This window comes from Plecotus auritus, assembly GCF_963455305.1.
Source record: "Plecotus auritus genome assembly, chromosome: 2".
NCBI classification, from domain to species: Eukaryota; Metazoa; Chordata; class Mammalia; order Chiroptera; family Vespertilionidae; genus Plecotus; species Plecotus auritus.
Genome location: NC_137771.1, coordinates 156,182,680 through 156,208,750, shown reverse-complemented (window position 1 = coordinate 156,208,750; position 26,071 = coordinate 156,182,680). Strand labels below are relative to the sequence as shown.

The following is a 26,071-nucleotide window of genomic DNA, read 5'->3' as shown; positions in this document are numbered from 1 at the left end:
GGGCTCTGTCTGCTGGGCCTGGGGCTTCCCCACCCTCACCCTGCGAACAAAGCCCCCATGCCCTGCTGTCTGCTCTCTGCCTGCCGGGCCTGGGGGCTTTGACGCCGCCATGCGAACGAAGCCCCTGTGCCCTGCTGTTCAGGCTCTGTCTGCTGGGTCTGGGGGCGTTCCCATCACTGCCGCGCTAAGGAAGCCCCCAAGCCCTGCTGTCTGGGCTCTGTCTGCCATGTGTGGGGGCTTCCCTGCTACTGCCACACTAAGGAAGCCCCCATGCCCTGCTGTCTGGGCTCTGTCTGCCATGTGTGGGGGTGTTCCCGCCACTGCCGCGCTAAGGAAGCCCCCATGCCCTGTTGTCCAGGCTCTGTCAGTGAAAGGCCTGGACACTCCAACAGTGGTGGAGTGGCGAGGCTGGATCCGACCCTCCGGCAGCAGATCCAGCCTTGCCGCTTGGTCCTAACCCCCGGCTGGGCCGACAGGCCCAGACACTCCAGCGGCAGGGCTGAGTGGACTGGACACCACCATCTTGTGGCTATGGGTGCTGCCATCTTTGTGATGGAGTGACGGTTAATTTGCATGTTTCTCTTTTATTAGATAGTATATATATACACATCATATAATATTATAATTGGAAAGGAGAAAAAAGGTATGAAAATTGTATGAACACTAGAGGCCTGGTGCACAAAATTCTTGCACTCTGGGGGGCGGGGGGAGGTCCCTCAGCTCGGCCTGCGCCCTCTCGCAGTCCAGGACGCCTCGGAGGATGTCCGCCTGTCAGGGATCAGGCCTAAGCCAGCTGTCAGACATCCCTCTTGCAGTCTGGGACCCCTCACTCCTTACTGCCTGCCTGCAGCAGAGGCGGGAGAGGCGTCTGCCTCTGCTGCTGCACTCACCAGCCGTGAGCCTGGCTTCTGGCACTGACCACCGGGGGGGGGGGGGGGGGGGGGGGGGGAGCACCTCCTGCAATGAGCGCCTGCCCCCTAGTGGTCAGTGCGCGTCACAGCGACTATTCGTTCCACCGTTCGATTTGCATATTGGGATTTTTATTATATAAGATTGTACTATCAGCCAGGGAATCATTTGTGTTAACTGTACCCTTAGACAATCAATATTGTCAACATACTATATATCATTATATTTAAACCATGGATCAGATTATCATAAAATTATCTCAGTATAGAATTCTCATGGGTAAAAAATCAAGGCATTTCTTTAAAAAAAAACCTTTCATTTGCTTAGTCTGATTAAGTGCTGTGTAAAGTACTTAGATCATATTCATATGCATTTTCACATATAGGTATCTCATCCCCAGCAATGATTACTACTAGGAAAGGAACCAAAGAAAAGATTGTTATAAACTGATATTTCATGGTAACAACCAGATTTAACTAAAAAACAATGTAAGTAGCTTTGTTTTGCAAAACTATTTTTCTCATGAAATATAATCTAATGGGATTATGCCAGTTTCGCCCCTTCTTCTGAGGTAGCTGAAACCCCTTTTCAAGAAATACGGTTGTAATCAACTCTGACAATAATTAAAACCAAGAAATGACTTGAGGGGTAAAATGAAAAGTTTCTAGCTCCTAAACTTTTTTCCTTTCTCATCTCTCTCTCCCTCCATTTCTGTTTTGTTTTGTGTTGTTTTTTTTTCTTCTCCTCACAAACACAAGAATAAACCACTAGGCTAACATGCTGTTCAAAGAGTCATGGGGCAAACAAAGTTTACAATTATTTCGGGAATAAGGAAGGTAGAGCGCTCCTCTCTCCAATCAGGCTTACCTGCTCTATCATGTCCAGAATATGCAATTCATCCAGGCTATAGAACTTTGCTTTGGTTGTGGAATTTTCTTGAATATTACTTATATCTACTGGGTGTAGATTTGCTTGCTCCTTCTTCAAATGCTTTTCCTTTCCTACCATATTTCGGCTACAATAGTGATAAAATCAATGTGATCTTTTAGAATTGTATAGTTTTTCATCTAAATCATTGTTTTCTAAATTAATATTGCACTGATCTCATGAGATGCTCAGCATCAGAAGGGTTTATGGTCTAAATTTTAGACAGTGCTCAGACTGTGTTTTCTTAGAAAATCACAATGAATTTTAGCTTATTTGAAAGAGCACTCATCCCAGTGTTTTCAAGAACTACAAGATCATGAAGTTCGTTTTCTAAATTGTAACTATTAACATCAATTACTTTGGAAAATATTGACAAGCATTTCCACATCTACTATAATATTTTATGACAAAATTCGTGACAGGTAGGTTGGTTTAATCAACTTCAGCACATAGGCTCAGTATACATTTAAACAGAAGGCTGCAAATAGCAACATAAAGTAGATTTTTAAATGCATGTTTCTTTTATGACAGGACCTTAAAAAACTGTAGTGATAACACGAATTTCAGTCACTAGGAACCACTGCGAAAAAACATAAAAATATTACATGTACAATGGCAAACCATTATTATACATATGTCTAAAGGGTAAATGCATATTACTATCCTTTCAGTTGGCTACTGTTTAGTAGCTATAAATTTCCTTCCTAATCTCATTGAATGGTAACAAAAAAATACTTAAAAAATAGTACTTTTACCATGATATAAATGACTTGATTTTAGCAGTGAATAGAAAAAAAAAAGGTAACTCTCGGACGTATTATTTCTTTTAGGCCACTGAGACCTAAGAAAATTGAAATCTAATGCTTGTAGAATAACTTGTAAGACACTATAAAACACTCATTAGGTATCACTGAAGTATTCCAGAATGATTCAAACATTTTGGAAAGTTCAATGAAATCAACTGCTTGTATATACCAATGGATCCCAAACAAAACTGATTTTCTAAACTACCTGAAAAAAATTTTTAAATTTACATTTTTCCAGGTACCCCAAAAACTGTAAAAATATATATACATTTGTATTTTTGAAAAGTCCAGAAGATTATTCCTAAATTTTTAAAGTATGATTAATAGTATTACAAAAATATAGGAAAATGTTCATATTACTAAGAGATGCAAACTGAAACATGCAGAGGTAAAATTACATAAACTTAGGGATTGAAAACCCATCAACAAAGAACAAAATGTTAAGGCAAGAATGAAACAAATGTGGAAAATAGTAATAACTGTTAAATTGAGAAGATAGGTAGATGTACTAATGTAGACATACTATTTTCTTTACTTTTCTGTGTATTTGAACATTTTTATTAAAAAAAAAAAAAAAAAAAGCTCCCTGAGTGATTTGATGATCATACAGGTTTGGGTCTACACTATAGGCAAAATAAGCAAAACGACTGATGATATTATTATATTCTTTAGTAAGTTACTTTCATGACATTTACACACAGCCTAAAAATTAAAGGAACGAAACTATTATTCTATGGCAGCAATTTCAGCCTTTTTCATGTCATAACACACATAAAAATTACTAAAATCTGCAGCACACCAAAAATATATTTTTTGCCAATCTGACAAAAAAACTTGGTATAATATTGATTCATTCACACCAATGGTTACTGTTGTGTTGGTTGTTATTTTTTTAATATGACAGTCTAAGGGAAAAGAGGTCCGTGCTCCTGACTAAATAGTCAAATACTGCATATTTTTAAAATTCTTGCAGTACACCAGTTGAAAATCATTGCTGTAAGGGCTTTCTCTATTGTTGATAGAGAAAGTGAAAATCCACCTTGGATGATGAACTATTTAGTTATTAAGTGGATCATACCAATTAACAATGAGAAAATATCAACTACAAGTGATGGCTTGAAAGTTGACAAAATATATATGTTCTTGTTACCATTTTAAAGATAACATGTTCTCACAATGAGTTTTGCAAAGGTCCCAATTTCAGTTAAGAAACTTTTTGGAGAGTATAATGATCTCTTCATTGGACTGTCTCTCCTACTTCCTTCCTCTACTACACTGTCATCAGTCTAATGGCTGTACAATATAATATAGCTCACAGGTTTCTAGTAAAGATTCAAAATTCACTGTTAATAACCAAGATTTAAAACACACACACTAAACCTCAGGTTAATTAAACAAACTAAATTAAAACAAATAAAAACAAATTCTTGTTAAAGAAATCATATTCTGTCCTTAAAAGTTAAGTTTTATTTAGCAAATAAGTTTTATTTAGTAAAGTTAAGTCTTGGGTTGTGGTTAGCAAATCTAGACTATATTTTAAAAGATTTTATGCTGGACCCAAATTATTCCTCAAGTGAAGCTGTTAGCAATTGATGACTCCTGAGTAGCCTTATAGAAAAATGGCAAGAGATTCTATTCTACTAAAGTAAATGATAAGTTAATTTTTTTCACTTTATGTAAATGGTGACAACTTATTAAGGAACTGTTCTTTCTTCTCTTATTGAGAACAATTCCCAAGGCAAGGCTGTTTCATATGGCAAAGCACATTTTGAAATTACTAAGAAAAATTTAAAAATTAAATAAACTAATACTTACACTTGCTCTTCTTTTGATTCCTTATTCTGAAAAACAGCATCAAGAATTAGTAATTTATATCAACTATGTCAATACAGAAGAGTGATCTGACTACATTTAAGTCAGTGTTTCTCAAACTTTTTTGACCACAACCATTCTAAGAAATATATTTTACCTAACGATGTAAATGCACTTATTTAAATGTCTTTACACTTAATTATAAAACTGAAATATAAGTTCCATGAAGTAAACCTTATCCATATTATGTGTGTTATGAACTGCATATTTGTGTTCCCTCCCCAAATTCATACATTGAAACGCTAACCCCCCATGTGATGGTAACTGGAGGTAAACCCATTGGGAGATAATTAAATTAAAATGATGTTGTGGAGTCCTCATAATGGAATTAGTGCTCTTTATAAAAAGAGATCAGAGAGCTACTCTTTTTTTCTCTCCACCATGTATTCACAGAACAAGAAGGTAGCTGTCTACAAATTAAGAAGAGGGCCTTCACCAGACACCAAATCTGCTGGTACTTGATCTTGGACTCCAGCACTTTGAGAAACAAATTTTTAAGCCAACCAGTCTATCAGTGCTTGTTATAGCAGTCCAACCCGACTAAAACAATGGATGATGAACTCTAGAAACTTTTTTATTCCTATTTATTCTATTTCCTTTTTAAAAATGGTAGTTGTGACCCACTAAATTGATTTTGTAATCTACTACTGAGTAATGAAACATACTTGAAAATCATTGATTCAGATATTAGAAGTAAGTATTGGGTCTGAGTTTATATCTTGAGAAAGGGAAAATTGAATTTTCATTTAGAAAATTTTATATTAAATACAAGAATGCTTTTTTAAGCAGATTTATATATTAAAAAATCTTAAAAAAAAGAAATGTTAGGGAAATCACAATTGGGAGGACATGTAAAAAAGCCCTCAATCTTATGTTCATTAAAATAGAACTATGAAAGCAAGATACTAAATAAGTATTGATGATACTTAACACATGTTAAATTAAGTATAATTACTCACGTATTACCTTTAAGAGTATTAATTACTCTTACATAAGTTACAGTACTGATTTCTACAACCTCTTGTTTACAAGGAACTTCAGTCTCTTTACCTAGAGATTCCATAATGTACTTACAAATCGGTTTGGCTTTTTTGTCTGTAAACTAAGAGGGTTTTTGCATTTCAGTGTCTAATCAATGTCCAGTAGCAGTTTGATTCTACAATTAAGAATTATGGTCCTTGGCCTGCATGGCTCAGTGATTAGAACATCAGCCTGCGAACCCAAGGGTCACAGGATCGATTCTGGTCAAGGGCATGTACCTGGATTGCAGGTTCCCTGTCCCCGTTAGGGCACGTGTGGGAGGCAATCAATTAATATGGCTCTCTCACATCAATGTTTCTCTCTGTCCTCTCTCCCCCTCTCACCCTCATTTCCACTCTCTAAAATCAGTGGAAAAATATCCTCGGGTGAGGATTAACAAAATAAAACAAAACAAAAGAATTATGAACAGCTTTGGTTCTAGTGTACCTGAATAATTGAGTTGAAAAGACTTTTGGTTGTTCATAATGAACATACCTAGTTATAGAGTATTAGCTCTATATAGTACATTAACTTTATTCCAATGCATGTATCAGCCTGTCTTCTTCCCTTCTTTAGAGAGGAAGTTCAATTTGAGAAAGCCTCAGTCTACTGTATTTCCTGCCATGTTTCTTTTACCTCCAAACTTCATCACAAAACCTTCTATTCTTCTGCCATCTTCTTTACCTTTCTTTTCTATTCCTAATCCTCAAATCCATTGGTGGGGGGTGTAAGTAAGAGCAAGAATAAAAGTAATTAATACTCTTCATGGAAGTAATTAATACTCAAATTAAGCCCAAAGAGTTATTTACAATTTGAACATATTAGAAACTAAATACTAAATTCCGAACTCAAGAAAGGGAGTATAGAGTAGCTAGCGTCGGCCTGTGGACTGAAGGGTCCCAGGTTCGATTCCAGTCAAGGGCATATACCTTGGTTGCAGGCACATCCCCAGTAGGAGGTGTGCAGGGGGCAGCTGATCGATGTTTCTCTCCCATCGATGTTTCTAATTCTCCATCCCTCTCCCTTCCTCTCTGTAAAAATCAATAAAATATATATATATATATTTTTTTTTTTTTAAAGAGTAGCTACAAAGTCTCTATACATACTAGTTAGAAATTCTCTATACTGTACCCTCCATTTGCTACACTTCTTTTACTTTGTTACCACATTATTTTTAGGACTTGAACTATCATTAGGCAGAAATGTTGCAAAACAAATAATTAACGGAGGACACAATTTCATGCATAGGGGCTTTGTCATCACTCTGTTAACACAGCAAATTTCTATATGCTAGAATTTTTCATGAGGAAAACTCATGATTAGAGAATTAGACTGACTTAATTTTTATGAGTGGTTGCTTATACTATAAGTAGACAATTCTTTGCACTTAAAATAAAAGCAATTGAGTATATAAATAGGACTTTTATATATCAAATGATGATATGCCAAAATTTCAGCATTTGTAGGTCCTATAAAATTTAGATAAAAGATGTAATATCGCTCTTCTAATGTCTAAAATGTATCTTAATAAAATTATCTTATGTTCAAAGGATCTCAACTTCTTTTTTAAAAAAAAATTATTTATTTTTATCGAGAGAGAAAGGGAGAGTGAGAGAGCAAGAGAAGCATCCATCTGAGAGTTGAACATCAACTGGCTGCCTCTTGCATGCCCCATATTGGGAGAGAGCCTAAAACCTGGGTATGTGCCCTGACCAGGAATGGAACCAGCAACCTTTTGGTGCCCAGGATGACACCCAACCAATTAAGCCACACCAGCCAGGGCTCAATTTCTTTTAATAAAGTAAATTGGAAAAAAACTTAGGATGTTAAAAAAACACACACAGAAATTCCTAGATAGATGCTGACATGTATAAAGACATTTAAAATATTACTACAGTACGAATTTTTGAAAGGTGTTTACATTTCCAGGTGTATTTATTCCCTATTTAATTTTAATTTGAAAATAAAGTCTGAATTTTTTTTAAAAAGTCCCCCCAAAATGACTCTTGGCTCTCCCTTGTAATTTTATAAGCAATTAAAAAACTTCTTGCTAAAACTGTGCTATAGTTAGTAACCTGTTCATTTTTCAATTGGCAAAAAAAAAGGAAAAGGCATGAAAGAAGCTTTTTTACATTTGTACCATTTTTGCACATTACTGCATTGTTGGCAGATTAGTAAACACAAAAGAAATCAAGATTTTCTAAGGTTTTAAAAAATGCTTCTGAACATATCAGTAGAAACATGATGAAAAGTCATTTTTAAAACACTGAGCAGGCATTTAAAAATGAGAGTGGTATGCAGAAATTAAAGGAATTTCTAAGTGACTAATTCTGTTTCTTATTTGTATATTTAAATGTATAAATTATGATTTAGGGAAGTAAAATAGGCACACTGTAAGTTTAAGTCATTCAGGATCTAACACAGATAGACATTTTTATAATCATATATTCAATAAGCTATTGACAATGTAAGTTATTTGTACTATATGTCTACTTAATAATTATTTAAGTTCTAACAGTGAATCCATATATTACACGAGTTGTTCATAATTTGACATCCCTCTATTATAATGCCAATATAGTCTCTTACCTTTTTACTTTTAGTCTTTTTCTTTTTCATTGGTTTACTCTTAACCTGATAGGTAAGAAATAAATAATTTATTTAATATGAAATCAAACTACACAATGAGTGTTTTTGAAAAACAAATTTCCTCTAAATGCTGAAATCTTTTATCTTCTAATATTATAGGTTATATTTTCTTTCTAGATTCTATGGAAATTTTTCATTTTCACCGCAGTCTTCTGCTCTTAAAATAAAAGCACTGATGCATAATGGAACAACAAACAATGTCAGTGAGTAGGCCACTGAATAAAGTTCACACAAGTCCTCACTTCCACACATGAATGCATGAGTTACGAAGGAGGAAGGCACTTTTAAGAAGTCAAAAAAATTCAGGTCCATAAGATGAAAAATTAAGCCTAAGAAGAATTTAGTGACTATATAAAAACTGTTGTCACTTATCTACACAGAAATACAGAATTCCAACCTGGATGATTTTAAATTTACCTTTGTGTAAATGGTGTTGAAATATCGCTGTTTTACCTCCATTCTCTCTCCTTCTATTTTCCACTATGCTTTCCTCTACTCTCTATTAACCTCTCACATTCACTCCCATCAATCAGAATAAAAAAACATGTTCAAAAGTCTAGCATAATGCCTGCCACATAATAAATGTCCAATAAATGTTGGTGAAATGAATGGTTAAGGCACGAAATATTATGGAATAAAGTACTAGAGAAAGAACCATTACATTTTAAGTTTTGTGAGAACACTATTAAATATAAACTAGGAGCGTCTTGAACTCTTCAAATATAGCACATGCAACAAACTAAAGGCTCTGATTATTAATTTCTTCTTATTCAAATATTAATGAGAGCTTATACTTCCTGGAGATCTTTAATAGATTCTGTTGAAGATTCACTTGGTATTGATGCGCCATCTTTATTCATTTCTGCTAACTGTATCTCAGGGTTTGATTTCACATTTATATTGTACTCCATGAGAAGTGGACTTAGTTCTTCTTCCTCATTTTGTAATTCTTCTATGTCAATATCTAAATATTAAAGACAAAACACTCAATAATTGAATGCACACAATTTTAGCTTCTATCATTATAATAAATATATACCCCCAAAACACCACTCCAGAAGTAGAAATAGAAGACATCTTACTTTGTTCAATTACTAGATGAAAATAAAATGCCCATTTATCAATGGCCACATAATAGGTACACATACTAGCCTGAACCCAAATGCGAAGATACTTTACATTTTAAAAAAAGCACGAAAAAATGAAAATTAAAAAAATTAACAACTCACTATCCAGCAAAAAAGATAAAAGCTACATAAGCTGAAAAGTAGCACATATGAACAAGTAGAGCAAGCAGTTATGCATGTTTGCCTGTTGAAGTGTCCTGTGTATCAAAAAGTTAAAATACTATGCTTGGGTAAACCCTGGGGCACTAGCACTAAGACCAAGACAGAGTAAAAAGGCTCAAACTAGATTCAGCTGACCAGTAGTAATTTGATTACATGCTTTTCCAAGCCTATAACAATGACAGGTGGTCATATAGTTTATATGACCAAGTAAGACTCTTACAATGATCCCTTAACTTTCCCAAATTGAAAAGTCACTTAAGCATTTTGTTTGTAACATACTTACGTTGACTGCCGGTTATTGACTGTAGAGCAAGTCCTATGATACATAAAGAAAACATTTAGATGTATAATTGTAAATGCAACCAAAAAATATATGACTGGGACTAAGAAAAACCAGATTTTTATACTGCACCATGTTATAACTAACTGTAAAAATAATCAGCTTCTCTCATGAATCTAGTTTAAAACAAGGCATGACCTTTAGATTATAACATAAAGGTTATAAACCCATGATTAGGAAAAGAAGTAAACAAAATTTTTGACAGTTCTTGATAGATAATGCCTAGATTATAAGCACTTTAAACCAAGCAGCAAATTGTTATTATTTATAAAATCTAAGGTCATGAAGTCAAACTTCCATGGAAAGTTTGAACCTTTTTTAGCAATATTAATTATCCTGATCAGCACTCCATTCTCCTTGCACATCCTATATAATAAAACCCTAATATACATATCAACCAAATGGCAGAATGACCAGTCGCTATGACACGCACCAACCACCAGGGGGCAGACACTCAACACAGGAGCTGCCCCCTGGTAGTCAGTACGTTCCCACAGGGGGAGCGCCGCTCAGCCAGAAGCCGGGCTCATGGCTGGCAAGTGCAGTGGCAGTGGCAGGAGCCTCTCCCGCTTCCACTGCAGGCGGACAGTAAGAAGCGAGGGGTCCCGGACTGTGAGAGGGATGTCTGAGTGCCGGCTTAGACCCATTCCCCGGGGAGTGGGTCTAAGCCGGCAGGTGGAAATCCCCTGAGGGGTCCCGGACTACGAGAGGGTGCAGGCTGGGCTGAGAACCCCCTGCCCCCAGTGCACAAAATTTTGTGCACCAGGCCTCTAGTTAATGTTATATCAGGCTCTAATATTGAAGAGTACATAAAGAAAAAAAAAAGGCACCTTCATAGAAGTTTAGTGTGGGCAATGGATATTAATCAAATAATCAGATACACAAATGAAAACTGCAACTGTAACTGTAACAACTGCTAGGAAAGAGATATAAGATACTAGGAAGTCTCTATTAAAGGGACTTGACCAATAAGTTCTTCAGACTACCTGAGAATTCTTGAAATGCCTTGAATTTATTTAGTGCTCAAAGTACTTTCTCAGATAGTGCCTTTATTCTCATGAGTTTTTGTTGTTTAAAATCTTAACAGAGTAAATGTATACTTTAAAAGCCTGTAATTTATAAGGCAAGGGTCCTTGCCTAACTTTCTTATATCATCAACCTTGGCATTCTCTTCTTTTATGCTCAAAGCAAGCTCTTAAGGTTAAGCAGAAAACACAAGGGTATCCCAGAGCCTTAAAGGAATGGGATAGAGACCTAGCAATCATCTCTCAAACAAATCTGGACCTATTCAACAATTATTAGAAACTTTGGAAGTTGTACATTTAAATAGCATCAGTGTAGTTATCAATTAGTTGCTCACTAGGTAGTATGACTAATAACTTGGGGTCAGGAGAAGTCATTCAGAACAGAACAAGGGTTTCAGAGATGCTGCCGTGCCTTGAACTCCGCTTTCCATGTTGACAGCTGAGAGGCTATCTTGGTATGTGGGAGAGGTCTGAAGTCTTTTCCATATCAATATAGTGCCTGGGAATGGCCCTACTGACCTTTGATACTTGCATAAATGTTATCTAATTTTTTTAATTACCCATGGCCACTAGGTAGCTGCCAACTACATAAACATCAAGAAGCTGCTGAAAAGGAAGAGAAACACACACCCATGATGTCTAAAAGGGTAACTTTGAAACACACAGTACTAGTAATTTCATGGTTTTAGGCATCCTTAATTTTGTAGAATAAAACTCTTCTACTTAAAAATCTTCAGCAATTCCTTTCTGATCATACAAACCCCTCAACATGGTAAGAGAAATCCTCTTGAATGTATTCTCTCTACGAATGCTTCCCTACTTTAAGACCAAACTTTTAGTTCCCTGCATTATGTTTCTATACCTTTGCTCTTGATTCCTTCTGAAACATTCTTCTTCATCTTCTTCACTTGGCTAACATTTACATGTGATGTGGGAATTCCTTAAATATTCTATTCTCCAGAAAGTTCTTTTGGACTCTCTTAAGCTAGGATTTCCCAAAGTATTCTGGATCATCTCTAGCACTATAATTTCTATTAGCTTCTTGATGAGTCTATTCTCTCAAGAGTGTGAGTTCACTGAATCTCCTGCCCTTAGCACTGTGTCTGACACATAGCAGACACTAAATGAAGGTTTACTGGCTGAAGTAAGTAATTATTTTGTACCTTGTTGATAGCAGGATAACATCCTCTGGATGATATCTGGTACTGGTATACCTAGGTAGATGGACAGCTGATGGTAATCAAGGGAGATATTCTCAATGGGATTCTCCTTCACTTTGTCAATATCCTCTTGCTTCATTCCAAGGCGCAGAAGAGTATCGGAAACTTTTTTCCAAATTGAATTGAATTGTGACTCAGTGAGACCATTCATCAAAATCTCACTAAGGAGGAGATCCCTGTATTTGCACAGCCTCAGGATGTCTGCAGACTTAGAGCGATCAGAAGATGGTGGTTCCATATTCCAGCCATTTTTAGGTGCAGGGAATACATGCAAATGTTTTATGAGAGCTAATAGGAGGTATAAGTCAAATTGTTTGGACTGTGGTAGCTTCTTCTTTGGGGGATAAAGCAGATGCCATGCTCCACCCAAAGGGTGATTAGTCCAAAGATGTTTGTAGTAGGGTTCCAGCACTTTCTTGTGAATAAGGAGCTCTTTTTTCAAAAGAGAGGGTGGCAGAGCCTCATCAAATATTTTCCGGACAATGTCAGTACCACAAATAATAATTATATGAAGCAGATGATAGAAATAATTATAATCAAGTTTGAAGATAGGCATTTCATCTGAAAATGAATTTTGAAAAGTCAAAACATTCCACATTAATGCTATTTTCCTATGTGGTCTTCTGTATTACATGCTATTACCTCCTTCCTATAGGACAGAGACTAGTACAAAAGAGTGAAGTAAAGTACAGTGCTTTGCCATAGCCAGTACGCAATATGCATGCTGCTATCTGTCTAGCTGTCAAAAATTCAAAGAAAAATATTATATCCCCAAGCAAAAGACTGATCACCACAGAAGCCTTTCAACCATTCAGGGTTTTGTTCAAGCAAATGAACTCTGGCAACCAAATGGCATAAAAGTATTCTGAAGACTGTCAAGAATGATGACTGCCAGTGTTTAATTATACTTTACTTAGGCAATTATATTTTATCTTAATCAGCACTGCCCAAGAGAACTTATGAAAATGTTTTAGATTTGCACTGTCCACTAGCCACTGAACACTGAAAATGCTATTTGCTGACAAAGAAACCGAGTTTAAAATTTTATCTAATTTTAATTAACTTAAATTCAAATAGCCACATAGGGCCACTGGCTCCACAACACAGAACTATATCAAAAGATTTAAAGTGCTATGAAGCCTTGTAACACAAAGTATAGACCATGGACCAGCAGCATCAGCATCCATATGGGAGCCTGTTAGAAAAGGAAACTCTTAGGCCACACCCCAGAGCAAATGAATTGGCTACCTAACATTTTAACAATATCACCAGATGATGTAAATAGCTAAAGTCTGAGACACACTTATGTAATAAACCTCATGTTCTCATGCTCTAAAAAAATGATTAAGTGGGTATTTCATCAATGAAATGGAGTAAGGCATGAAATTGAACTGTTCGGTATTTTTCTGGTTTGGTAGCACTTCCAATGAAGAAAAGTAAACTGAGATGAATTAGAGAGTAGTAATAATGTTGGGAATGATGGTGTATTTGTTGTATTAATATAAAATTATATTAATCATAAAATTCAGCTTTATTATTTTATCCTGTGTTTCAGAGAATTTTAAATGAATATTCTTGCTTGATATACTTGATATACACTGTGAAGGCAAGCAAGGTTACAAAGCAAATGAGCCAGGGAGGTTGCTGTGGTTTGCCAAATAAGGCTGGGATCAGGGATAACTATTCCCCTTAGCAAGAAGGAATGCCACCAGACTATTCTTCCATGGGACCAGGAGCCCTTAAGGTTTCCTTCCATGTGCGGAGTAGCTGGCATTTCCCAGCACATATTCCTAAACAGCTAGTAACTGAGTTTAGACTACTTGGTCTTGAATCCAAAATGTTCATTCCTTCCATTTTGCTCTGTTAAGAGGGAATGCAACAAGAAAGGATTAGTAGAGAATCTGCTGAAGCCCAATATCATTGTGAAGTCACAGCTATGCACTAGATTAGTGAAGCTCTCTATAGAATACCAATGTACTGTGAGATCCATACAACTGCTGATCTTTCTGTCCATAAATTCTAACCTATATCAAGTAATGCTTGCTAGTGTAAATGCTTGCCAGTGAAAGACAAACACATGGCTGTTAATGGCATGATACACATGTTTGTTAATGGCATGATACTCTGTAAGTAAAAAATTTTAACACACTTTTCAATAGGAGGCATATAAAAATAAAATAATACCTTTTGTACTAAATTTTAAATTGATCTTCGGTCTTATATCAGTATCAGTTCTTTTCAGAGACATCAGCTTTTTATAACTGCAAGTGGAAAAAAATTATTACAGTCAATATCAAAGTAAGACAAGATTACTGGTATCAGCATGGCTAAGTATTTTCTTCTCTTCCTCCTGGAAATAATTTAAAAGGAAAAAAAAAGAAAAATGAATGAACAAACAAAAACCACCAACAATGACAACTCAATATTGTCATTTTCATTGGAATTAAGAGGCAAGTAGAATTTCTAGATTTCATATCCAAAATATTAACACAACTAGCTTATTTGCAAAAATGCTGTATAGTAGTGGGGAAAAAAGAAATCTGTGCATTGTAAAAAACAAGCAAAACTAAAACTCCTCCTAGGTCTTCCCACTCCATAGAATCATCTTACCAATAATTATTCTAAGAAAATTCAATTCATTTACTGACAAGTGATTTAAAAAAGAGAGAAAGAAACTGGCATAACAGCAACACAGAAAATTATAAAAAGAAACTAAGGGAAAAGTAGCAAGATTTGTTAAATAGACTAAGCAAATATTGTAACATAGATATAAATCTGAACAAAGACGGTACAAAAAGAAAACTGAATCAATTTCTCTTAGGAATATAGAGCAGAAATCCACTAAACATATTAGAAAACTGAATCCAGTGACAAGGTTCTCTCCTTAACTAAACTCTAGTAAATCTCCTCTGAGCTCTTTTTCAGGTAGGCCCCACCCCTGTCCATGTCCTCAAGAGCTCAAATTTAACAAGAATCACCTAAGCCAGCAACCTCAACCAATAGCAGAGAGCAGTCAATAGCTTACTTGAACACAAAGCACAGCCTGCAGCCTTGGCAAAAATGCAGCCCTACCTGATCTCAGAGCACAGCCTGAAGATCCATCTGATCATGGAGCCTGGCCTATGGCCCCACCTGAATGTGAAGTCCAGATGGTGGTACCATCTGGTCAGGGAGCACAGCCAGAGGCCCCACCCAATGAGAAGCAACTATAGAGCATAGCCTGCAGCCTTGTCCAATTCCACTGGTGACAATGCTTTACATCGCTGCTGTAAACCTGCCTGACCAGAGGTGACTACAGAGCATAGCTAGTGGCCTTACCTAAGTGCAGAAAACAGCCACTGGCCCCACCTGACCAGGGAGACCACCCAGCAGTCCCACTTGAACATGGAGCCCACCTACAAGCCCTACCCAACCATGAAGCCCAGCCAGCAGCACCCCATTCCCAACCTCGAAGCTGCTGTGGCTTCACATAGCTAGAGAACACAATAGGAATCTCTACCTCCCTTTAGACACTACCAGGTGACTCATCCAATACCCCCCAAAGCTGAGCTGACTTGTTAAAGGTCTTTCCCTGCCAAAACAAAGTATGCAAGAGGAAACCACATACTCAAATGTGCAGATACCTGTACATGGACACAAAGATCATGAAGAATCAGATAATATGACATCGCCAAAAGTAATAAACCTCTAAGTGACGGTAAAAACATGGAGATTTGAACTATCTGACAAAGAATTCAGAATAATCATCTCAAAGAAGTTCAGTTATTACAAAAACATACAGAAAACTAAATGAAATTAGGAAAACAATGCACAAACAAAATTAGAAGTTCAACAGAGAAACAGAAAGCATTAAAAGTCAACAACAAAACACGCAGAAATCGTAGAGCTGGAGAATCACTGAATAAAATGAGGAATTTAATAGAAAGCTTCAACAACAGACTCAACAAAGAGAAGAACCAGTGAACTCAAAAGCAGATCATCTGAAATTACCTAGTCAGAGAAAAAAGAACAGAGAATGAAAAACAGTGAAAAAAACTTACAGAACTTATGGGATAAAAGATCCAATATATATGGAAATCCCAAAATAAGAGAAAGGGAACGGAAAGAAAAGATTTTTTTCTTCTTTTTAACTAGGTACTTTCTTTTATTAAAAAAAAAAATTATGTATATATTCATTGCTTATGTACACTTTATTTTTTAAAAATTATCTTTATAGAAGCAAAAAATGGTGGTGCAATAGACAGACGTGTTCTGAGCCTTGTCCCGGAGCAGAAAGAAAGAACAGCTGAGGGTTGCACGAGGAGTGTTTGTTGGCAAGGGACAGCTAAACTCCAGGAGAAGGTGGGGGACTGCTAGACAGGGTTCCCCTGACCGGGCAGCCCCCACTGTGGCTGGGTCCTCTGCCGGAGCTACGGGCTCGGACGCGGAGACTGCGCCATCTTGAAAGGGAAAGTGGAGCTTATCGGAAACCTGGAAAATCCACAACTGTGGCACCCACCGAACAGCTGCGAGCCCCAGAACACCAGTCCCCAATTAGCACAAACATGGATTCAGAGAAGCTCTACACTCCACCACGGAAAGGTCAGATTTCGCCTGGGATAAGGAGAGAGAGAACTACGTAACCAGACATCTGGAGAAGAGAGACCATGGGGAGACAAAGAAACAGCCTGCATATGAAAGAGAAGTAGGCATTACAAGAAAAGGAAGTAAACGAAATGGAGGCAAACAACCTTCCAGAGAAAGAATTCAGAGAGATGGTCATAAAGTGGCTGAAAAGAATGGAAGACAAATTCGACAATATGAGTTAGAACCAAGAGGAAATGAAGAAGAACCAAAAGAAATGAAAAATGACATCGCTGCTGTAAAGAAATCAATAGAAAGCATCAAGAGTAGACTAGAAGAAGCAGAGGACCGCATCAGTGAGCTAGAAGTCAAGATGGGGAAAAATACCCAAGTAGAGCAGCTTCTATAAAAAAAAAAATTAAAAAGCAGGAGGAGAGCCTAAGGGAACTTTGGGACAACACGAAACAAAACAACATCCGCATAATAGGGGTACCAGAAGAAAGGGAATCTGAGCAAGGAACAGAAAACCTCTTTGAAGAAATAATGACAGAAAACTTCCCTGATACAGGGAAGAAAAAACCCACACAAATACTAGAAGCTCACAGAGTCCCAAGCAAAATGAACCCCAAAAGACCAACGCCAAGGCACATTATAATTAAATTGGCAAACACCAACGACAAAGTAAGAATCTTAAAAGTGGCAAGAGAGAGACAGAAAGTTACATACAAAGGAACCCCCATCAGACTAGCGACTGATTTCTCAACAGAAACTCATCAGGACAGAGGGAATGGAATGAAATATACAAAGTCATGCAAAGGAAGGGTCTGAATCCAAGAATACTGTACCCAGAAAGGCTATCAATCAAAATTGAAGGTGAAATCAGGAGTTTCACAGACAAAAAAGGACTAAGGGAATTTATTACCACCAAACCAGCAATGCAAGAAATGCTAAAGGGTCTGCTGTAAAAAAAAAAAAAAAAGAAAAGAAATAGAAAGCGAAGAAGGAAAACAGGAGTAAAGAATAAAAATGGCGACAAATAAGTACCTATCAATACTAACTTTAAATGTAAATGGACTAAATGCCCCAATCAAAAGACATAGGGTAACGGATTGGATAAGAAAACAAGACCCACATATCTGCTGTCTACAAGAAACCCACCTCAGAAAAAAGGTCGCACACAGATTGAGGGTGAAGGGATAGAAAAAGGTTTTCCAGGCGACTGGAAATGAAAAAAAGCTGGGGTAGCAATACTTATATTTGACAAATTAGATCTCAAAGTGAAGGACATAACAAGAGATAAGGAAGGCCACTTCATAATACTAAAGGGAGCAATCCAACAAGAAGAAATAACCCTAATAAACATATATGCACCCAATACAGGAGCACCCAAATACATAAAAAATCTCCTGGAGGATATCAAGGGAGAGATTGACAGCAATACAATCATAGTAGGAGACTTTAATACCCCACTATCACCATTGGACAAATCCTCTAAACAAAAAATCAGCAAAGAAACATCAATCCTAAATGACTCACTAGACCAGATGGAATTAATGGACATCTTCAGAACATTTCACCCCAAGGCCACAGAATATACATTCTTCTCAAGTGCACATGGGTCATTTTCAAAGATAGACCATATGTTGGTACATAGGCAAAGTCTCTTCAAATTCAAGAAGATAGAAATCATATCAAGCATCTTCTCAGACCACAGTGGCATAAAACTGGAAATCAACTACAATAAAAACAACCAAAGAAATCAAACACATGGAGACTAAACAACATGCTATTAAACAATGACTGGGTTACCAGAGAGATCAAGGAAGAAATAAAAAACATCATGGCAACAAATGACAATGAAAACACAACAATACAAAATCTATGGGACACAGCGAAAGCAGACTTGAGAGGGAAATTCATAGCTCTACAAGCATACTGCAAAAAACAAGAAACAATGGTAATAAATTACCTAACCCTACAACTCAAAGAGTTAGAAAAAGAGCAACAAGAAAAGCCCAGTGTAATAGAAGGAAGGAAATAATAAAGATCAGAGCAGAGATAAACGACATAGAGACCAAAGAAACAATACAAAAGATCAACAAAACCAAGAGCTGGTTCTTTGAAAGGATAAACAAGATTGATGAACCTCTACCTAGGCTCACCAAGAAGCAAAGAGAGAGCACCCAAATAAACAAAATCAGAAATGAAAGAGGTGAAATAACAACAGATCCCACCAAAATACAAAGGATTGTTAAAAAATACTACGAACATATTCCAACAAACTGGACAACCTGTAGGAAATGGACATATTCCTAGAAAAATATAACCTTCCAAAACTCAATCAGGAAGAATCTAAACAGCTCAATATGCCAGTAACTATGGAAGAAATTGAAGCAGTCATCAAAAAGCTTCCGGCGAACAAAAGCCTGGGGCCAGAGGGCTTCACAGGAGAGTTTTACCAAACATTCAAGGAAGAACTAAAACCTATCCTCCTCAGACTATTCCAAAAAATTCAAGAGGAAGGAACACTTCCAAGCTCCTTCTATGAAACCAGCATCACCCTAATACCAAAACCAGATAAGGACAACACAATGAAAGAGAATTACAGGCCAATATCCCTTATGAATGTAGATGCCAAAATCCTCAACAAAATTCTAGCAAATCGGATCCAGCAGTACATCAGAAAGATCATACACCATGGCAAAGTAGGATTTATCCCAGGAATGCAAGGATGGTACAATATCTGCAAATCAATTGACGTGATACATCACATAAACAAATTGAGAGATGAAAATCACATAGTCATATCAATTGATGCAGAAAAAGCATTTGACAAAATCCAACACCCTTTCTTGATAAAAACTCTCAACAAGGTGGGAATAGAAGGATCATACCTCAACATAATAAAAGCTATATATGATAAACCCACAGCTAACATCATACTCAATGGGCAAAAATTAAAACCATTTCCCCTAAGAGCAGGAACAAGACAGGGATGCCGACTCTCACCACTCCTGTTCAACATAGTACTGGAAGTATTAGCCATTGCAATTAGAGAAGAAGAAGAAATAAAAGGCATCCAAATTGGAAAAGAGGAAGTAAAGTTGTCCTTATTTGCAGATGACATGATATTGTACATAAAAAACCCAAAAGACTCCATCAAAATACTAACAGACTTAATAAATGAATTCAGCAATGTAGCAAGATACAAAATTAATGCCAAGAAATCTATAGCATTTCTATACACCAATAGAAAGGGTAACGGATTGGATAAGGACGCACACAGATTGAGGGTGAAGGGATTAAAAAAGAGATTAAAAAAGGAATCCCATTTACCATCGCACCAAAAAAATTAAGATACCCAGGAATAAACTTAACCAAGTAGGTAAAAGACCTATATGCGGAAAACTACAGGACACTGAAAAAAGAGATAGAGGAAGATGTAAACAGATGGAAGAACATACCATGTTCATGGATTGGGAGAATCGACATCATCAAAATGTCCATATTACACAAAGCAATCTATAGATTCAAGGCACTCCCCATTAAAATACCAACGGCATATTTCACAGACCTAGAAAGAACTCTCCAAAAATTCATCTGGAATAAAAAAAGACCCCGAATAGCCTCAGCAATCATGAGAAAGAAGAACAAAGTAGGTGGGATCTCAATACCAGATTGCAAGCTGTATTACAAAGCCACTGTTCTCAAAACAGCCTGGTACTGGCACAAGAACAGACATATAGATCAATGGAATAGAATAGAGAATCCAGATATCGACCCAAACCACTATGCACAATTAATATTTGACAAAGGAGGCATGAACATACAATGAAGTCAAGACAGTCTCTTCAATAAATGGTGTTGGGAAAATTGGACAGATACATGCAAAAAAATGAAACTAGATCACCAACTTATACCATACACAAAAATAAACTCAAAATGGATACAGGATTTAAACATAAGACGGGAAACCATAAAAATACTAGAGGAATCCACAGGCAGCAAAATCTCAGACATATGCCGAAAGAACTTCTTCACTGATAATGCCCCTAGGGCAATGGAAGCCAAAGAGAAAATAAACAAATGGGACTACATCAAAATAAAAAGCTTTTTCACAGCAAAAGAAACCATCAACAAAACAACAAGAAACCCCACTGTATGGGAGAACATATTTACAAATGTTATCACTGATAAAGGTTTAATCTCCAACATCAACAGGCAGCTTATACAACTTAATAAAAGGAAGATAAATGATCCAATAAAAAAATAGGCAAAACGGACCTAAGTAGAATCTTTTCGAAAGAAGACAGAAGGAAGGCCAAGAGACACATGAAAACATGCTCGAAGTCACTAGTTATCCGAGAGATGCAAATCAAAACGACAATGAGATACCATCTCACACCTGTCAGAATGGCTATCATCAACAAACGACAAGTGTTGGCGAGGATGCGGAGAAAAAGGAACCCTCATGCACTGATGGTGGGAATGCAGACTGGTGCAGCCACTGTGGAGAACAGTATGGAGTTTCCTCAAAAAACTGAAAATGGAACTCCCATTTGACCCAGTAATCCCACTCCTAGGAATATATCCTAAGAAACTAGAAACACCAATCAGAAAGGATATACGCTCCCCTATGTTCATAGCAGCACAATTTACAATAGCTAAGATTTGGAAACAGCCTAAGTGCCCATCAGCAGATGACTGGATCAGAAAACTATGGTACATCTACACAATGGAATACTATGCTTCCATAAAAAAGAAGGAATTCTTACCATTTGTAGGCACCTGGATGGAATTGGAGAACATTATGGTAAGTGAAATAAGCCAGTCAATGTAAGAAAAATACCACATGATCTCACTTATTTGTGGATAATAACAAACATTATAAACTGATGAACAAAAAGATAGATACAGAGACAGTAAAGCATCAAACAGACTGTCAAATTACAGCGGGAAGGTTAGGGAGAGGTGGGGGAAATAAGAGATCAACCAAAGGACTTATATGCATGCATATAAGAATAACCAATGGATGCAAAACATTGGGGGGTTAGGGCATGTATGGGAGTGGGGTTGTGGGGGGGCAATGGTAAGATATGTACACATATAATACCTTAATAAAAATAATAAAAAATAATAATAAAATAAAATTAACCTAAGTACAAAAAAATAAAAATAAGAAAAAAATTATTTTTATAGTTGAAAGTATTACAGATATTCCCTTTTCCCCCCCATTGACCCACTTCACCTCTCTGTCCCAACCCCAAGGTCTTTAATGAACTATTGTCTGTATCCATGGTTTATATAAATATGATATAAGTTTTATGGTTAATCTCTTCCCGTACTCCCTTTTGTCCTTCCCCCATCCGCTCTGAGATTGTCCCTTTACCAAACTTGGGGTAAGAAATAAATATTCAGATTCATGAGGCTCAAGAGCTGCAAATGGGTTGTACCCAAAAAGTACTACACTGAGACACATTATAATTAAATTTACAAACATCGGAGGAAAAGTAGAACTTTGAAAAGAGCAAAAGAAAAGCAACATTGCCTTGACATTGGACTGGCAACAATTTTCTGGATTTGACACTAAAGGCACAAGCAACAAAAGGAAAAACAAACAAGTGGGAAATACATCAGATTTAAAAGCTTCTGTACAGCAAAAGAAACAGTCAACAAAATTAAATGGCAACCAACTTACTGAATGGGAGAAAATATTTGCAAATCATATATCTGATTAGGGGTTAATATACAAAATATGTAAGGAACCCATACAACTCAATAGCAAAAGAACAAATATTGTAATTTTAAAAATCAGTATAGGACTTGAATAAACGTTTTTTCATATAAGATATAAAATAGCCAATAAGTACATGAAAAAGGTGCTTAATATAACCAATCATCAGGAAAATGCAAATAAAACTACAATGATATATTACCTCAAACCTATTAAGAAAAAAGATAGTAAGTGCTGGCCAGGTTATTGAGAAAAAGGAACCTTGTGCATTGTTGGTGAGAATGTAAATTGACAGAGCCACTGGAGGAAAGAGTATGGAGATTCCTCAAAAACTTAAAAACAAAATTGATCTAGCAATGTCACTTCTGGGTATGTATTACATAGGCAAAGGAAACAAAATCTCATTTTGAATGATGACTATATCCCCAAGTTCACTGCCATATTATTTACAATAACCAAAACATGGAAGTAGCCCAAGTGTTTATCAACGGACTAATAGAAAAAGAAAATGTTGGACATGCACGCACGCATGCATATACATATACACTGGAATACTATTCATCCATAAGAAAGAGGGAAATCCTGCTATTTGCAACAACATGGATTAATCAGGAGGGCATTGTGCTAAGTAAAATAAGCTAGATAGATAAATACTGTATGATTTCACTTACATGTGGGTGCTAAAAAAAAAATCTCACAGAAACATAGAGGAAATTGGTTGGTAGAGCAGTGGAGGGCAAAGAGATAAAGGGGTCAAAGGATACAAGCTGGGGATCCAATGTACAGCATGGTGAACATAATTACAATAATGAATACTTGACAGTGGCTAATAAAGTAAATATTAAAAGTTCTCACCACAAAAAATGTTAATTTTGTGAGACAATGGATGTGATAACTAACCTTATTGTGGTAACTGTTTCACAGTAAGTACATATATCAAATCATCATGTTGTACACCTTAAATGTACACAATGTCATATGTCAGCTATAGCTTAGTAAAGCTAGAAAAAGAAAACAGCAGCAATATGGAGAAAGTAAACAGATCATGACCAATTATTATGTATCCAGGAATGCAAGATTAATTCAACATTTGAAAATAATGTAATTCAGCACATTAACAGATTAAAGAAGAAAAACATATACTCACCACAATGCATGCAGAAAAGCATTAATTCAATTCCATTAATAAGAAAATTTTTTGGAAAAAAGAAGGAAAAGAATTTCTTCAGCTTGAAAAAGGGCATCTATAAAACAATCTACAGCTAACAACATACTAAATAGTGAAAAACTGAAGGCTTCTTCCTAAGATCTGGAAAAGGCAAACATGTCTGCTCTTACCACTCATATTTAACACTATACCAGGGGACATAGTCAGAGCAATAAACAATAATAAGAAAGTACAGATAGATTAGAAAAAAGAGAAAGTTATCTTTATGCACAGATGACATGAACATCTATATAAAACCTAAAACAATTTACAAAAGGTTACTGGAACTATTAACTCTCAACTCACAGGATATAAGAAGTTCAATATACACAAATCAATTCCCTATAATACAAAAATAGACATTGAAATTTTGAAAATCATTTGCAAAAGCATAGAAAATCCAATATATATGTATAATCTAACAAAATATTACAAGAATATACACAGTAAACTAAATAATACAAGAATATATACACCCCCTACTTGGTATCAAGCCCATAACCCAGGTATGTGCCCTGACTGGGAAACAAACTATGACCTCCTGGTTCATAGGTTAATGCTCAACCACTGAGCCATACAGGCCAGGCTAAATGTTTATTTTTAAAGAGCGAGTTTCACTGTACATAAATTATAGCTTGAAAAACCTGATCTATAAAAAACTTCAGTGTTTAAAAATGCATTTATGCCCTAACCAGTATGGCTCAGTGGATAGAGCATTGGCCTGTGGACTGAGGGGTCCTGGGTTCAATTCTGGTCAAGGGCATGTATACATTATTGAAATTATGTTCACCATGATGTACATTGGATCCCCAGCTTGTATCCTTTGACCCCTTTATCTCTTCCTCTCTGTAAAAAAATCAATAAAATACTTTTTTTTAAAAATGTATTTCTAAGGAAATTTCCATACTACTCTTTATAAATGTACTAATTATAAATGCATCTTTAAATACTGAAGTTTTTTAAAGGCCAGGTTTTTTAAGCTATCCTATACTATATAATATAAGGCTAATATGCAAATAGGCCAAATGGTAGAACAATCGAACAACCGGTTGCTATGACGTGCACTGACGACCAGGGGGTATGTGCAGAACATGGCAGGCGTCGGCATCAGGCAGCAGGGAGCAGAACATGGTGGGCATTGGCTGCAGCGGGATGGTGGAGCAGGTGAGCGGGGGCGCCAGACCACGGCGGGGCACAGGTCGCTGTCATGGGGCAAGCCTCTGGTGGTTACTGAAAATGCTTTGCTCCTGCATGCTGCAGTCCCATCCGGTGCTTGCACCTGCTGCTGGTGCCGGCCCCGCTTGCGCCTGATGCTGGCACCCAGCACCAGCCCTGATCACACAGCACTGTCAGTGGGTGATCACCCATCAGGGCTTCTCCACCTCCCCTGCTCCTGAGGGACGATCGGGGCCAGCAGCCGCCTCTCGCACCTGCTGTCGGCAACGGCCCCGCTTGCACCCGCTGCTGGCACCAGCTGCCACTCGTGCCCACTGCCACTGCTGGCCCCACTTGCACCTGGCGTCGGTCCTGATCACTCGCCACTGTCAGTGGGTGTGAGCAGTGGCTGCTGGTCCCAATCGCCCCTGAGGGCTTCCCCACCTCCCCCAGGTGATCAGGGCAGCAGCAGCCACTCGCACCCACTGACAGCACCAGCCCCGCTCACACCCACTGCTGGCACCAGCCCCAATTGCTCCATGCTGTCAGAGGGTGAAAGCTGGGCTGTCGCCATCAGTACGTGGGAGTGGCGGCCATGGGAGTGGGGCTGCTGGCAGACAGGGGACCATGTCGCTGGCGGGAGAGGCTGGGTCGGGGTGCGGAGGATGGGCAGAGACCCGCCCCTGTGCCTACCACAGCCTCGTGGCCCACAGTTCCTTTTGAAGATTCATGCACTGGGCCCCTAGAAGTTTATATAGACAAAAGGTGAGGATAACACCTTTTACCTAGGGAAAAGAGAAATTGGAGAATGGTAGGTTGAGTGCTTCTGGAGCGCTTGCAAAATTCTATTTGTTGCCTTGGATGGGGCCACATGCCACAAGAGTGCTTGCTTTATAATTATTTATTAAATTGTGCTTTTATATTTTGTGAGCTTTTCTTTATATTTTAATAACAATAAAGCATTTTAAACTATAAAAAATGACCAAACATTTTGCTATTCATTCATAAAACCCTATGAAATAGCTTTTACACTATTAGTAATATGATCCAGTTATCAGAGGAATCTCCACAGAATACAATTATAAAACCCAGGCAAATTACAAAAAGCAAGGCAGAGTGTGGAAGGAACAGATCAACTCTCATAGTGGAGTATACACTCAAAGGAAAGGACTCCTACTAGTATGTAAACAAAGTTTGTAAGTTCATCAATATTAGAACTTTTAGTCTGGGGCTAAGTATAACCTGGTGGAAAACAAAGGTCTCCTTGGTCAAAGAAACCAGAAAACTGCAGCCACAGAACCATGGCTGCTGAAGAGAGTGGGGAAAGAAATTTCTGAAGGGAAAGAGTCAAAGAA

General features: G+C 37.2%; 1 protein-coding gene across 9 annotated transcripts in view; it reads right to left on the bottom strand.

The window, feature by feature from the left end:
- The window catches only part of DZIP3 (DAZ interacting zinc finger protein 3), a 123,530-nt gene that overhangs the window by 48,721 nt on the left and 48,738 nt on the right, over positions 1-26,071 (bottom strand). For 6 of the 9 annotated variants that reach the window (XM_080654002.1, XM_080654001.1, XM_080654006.1 and 3 more), the window contains 7 exons: positions 14,242-14,318; positions 12,001-12,618; positions 9,756-9,788; positions 8,978-9,147; positions 8,124-8,168; positions 4,458-4,483; positions 1,777-1,924 (listed from right to left, as the gene is read on the bottom strand). In XM_080654002.1, coding sequence (XP_080510128.1) covers positions 1,777-1,924; positions 4,458-4,483; positions 8,124-8,168; positions 8,978-9,147; positions 9,756-9,788; positions 12,001-12,618; positions 14,242-14,318 — 1,117 coding nt within the window. The remainder of the gene's footprint in view (positions 1-1,776; positions 1,925-4,457; positions 4,484-8,123; positions 8,169-8,977; positions 9,148-9,755; positions 9,789-12,000; positions 12,619-14,241; positions 14,319-26,071) is intronic. The other 3 variants (XM_080654007.1, XM_080654009.1, XM_080654008.1) reach the window with 1 other exon arrangement.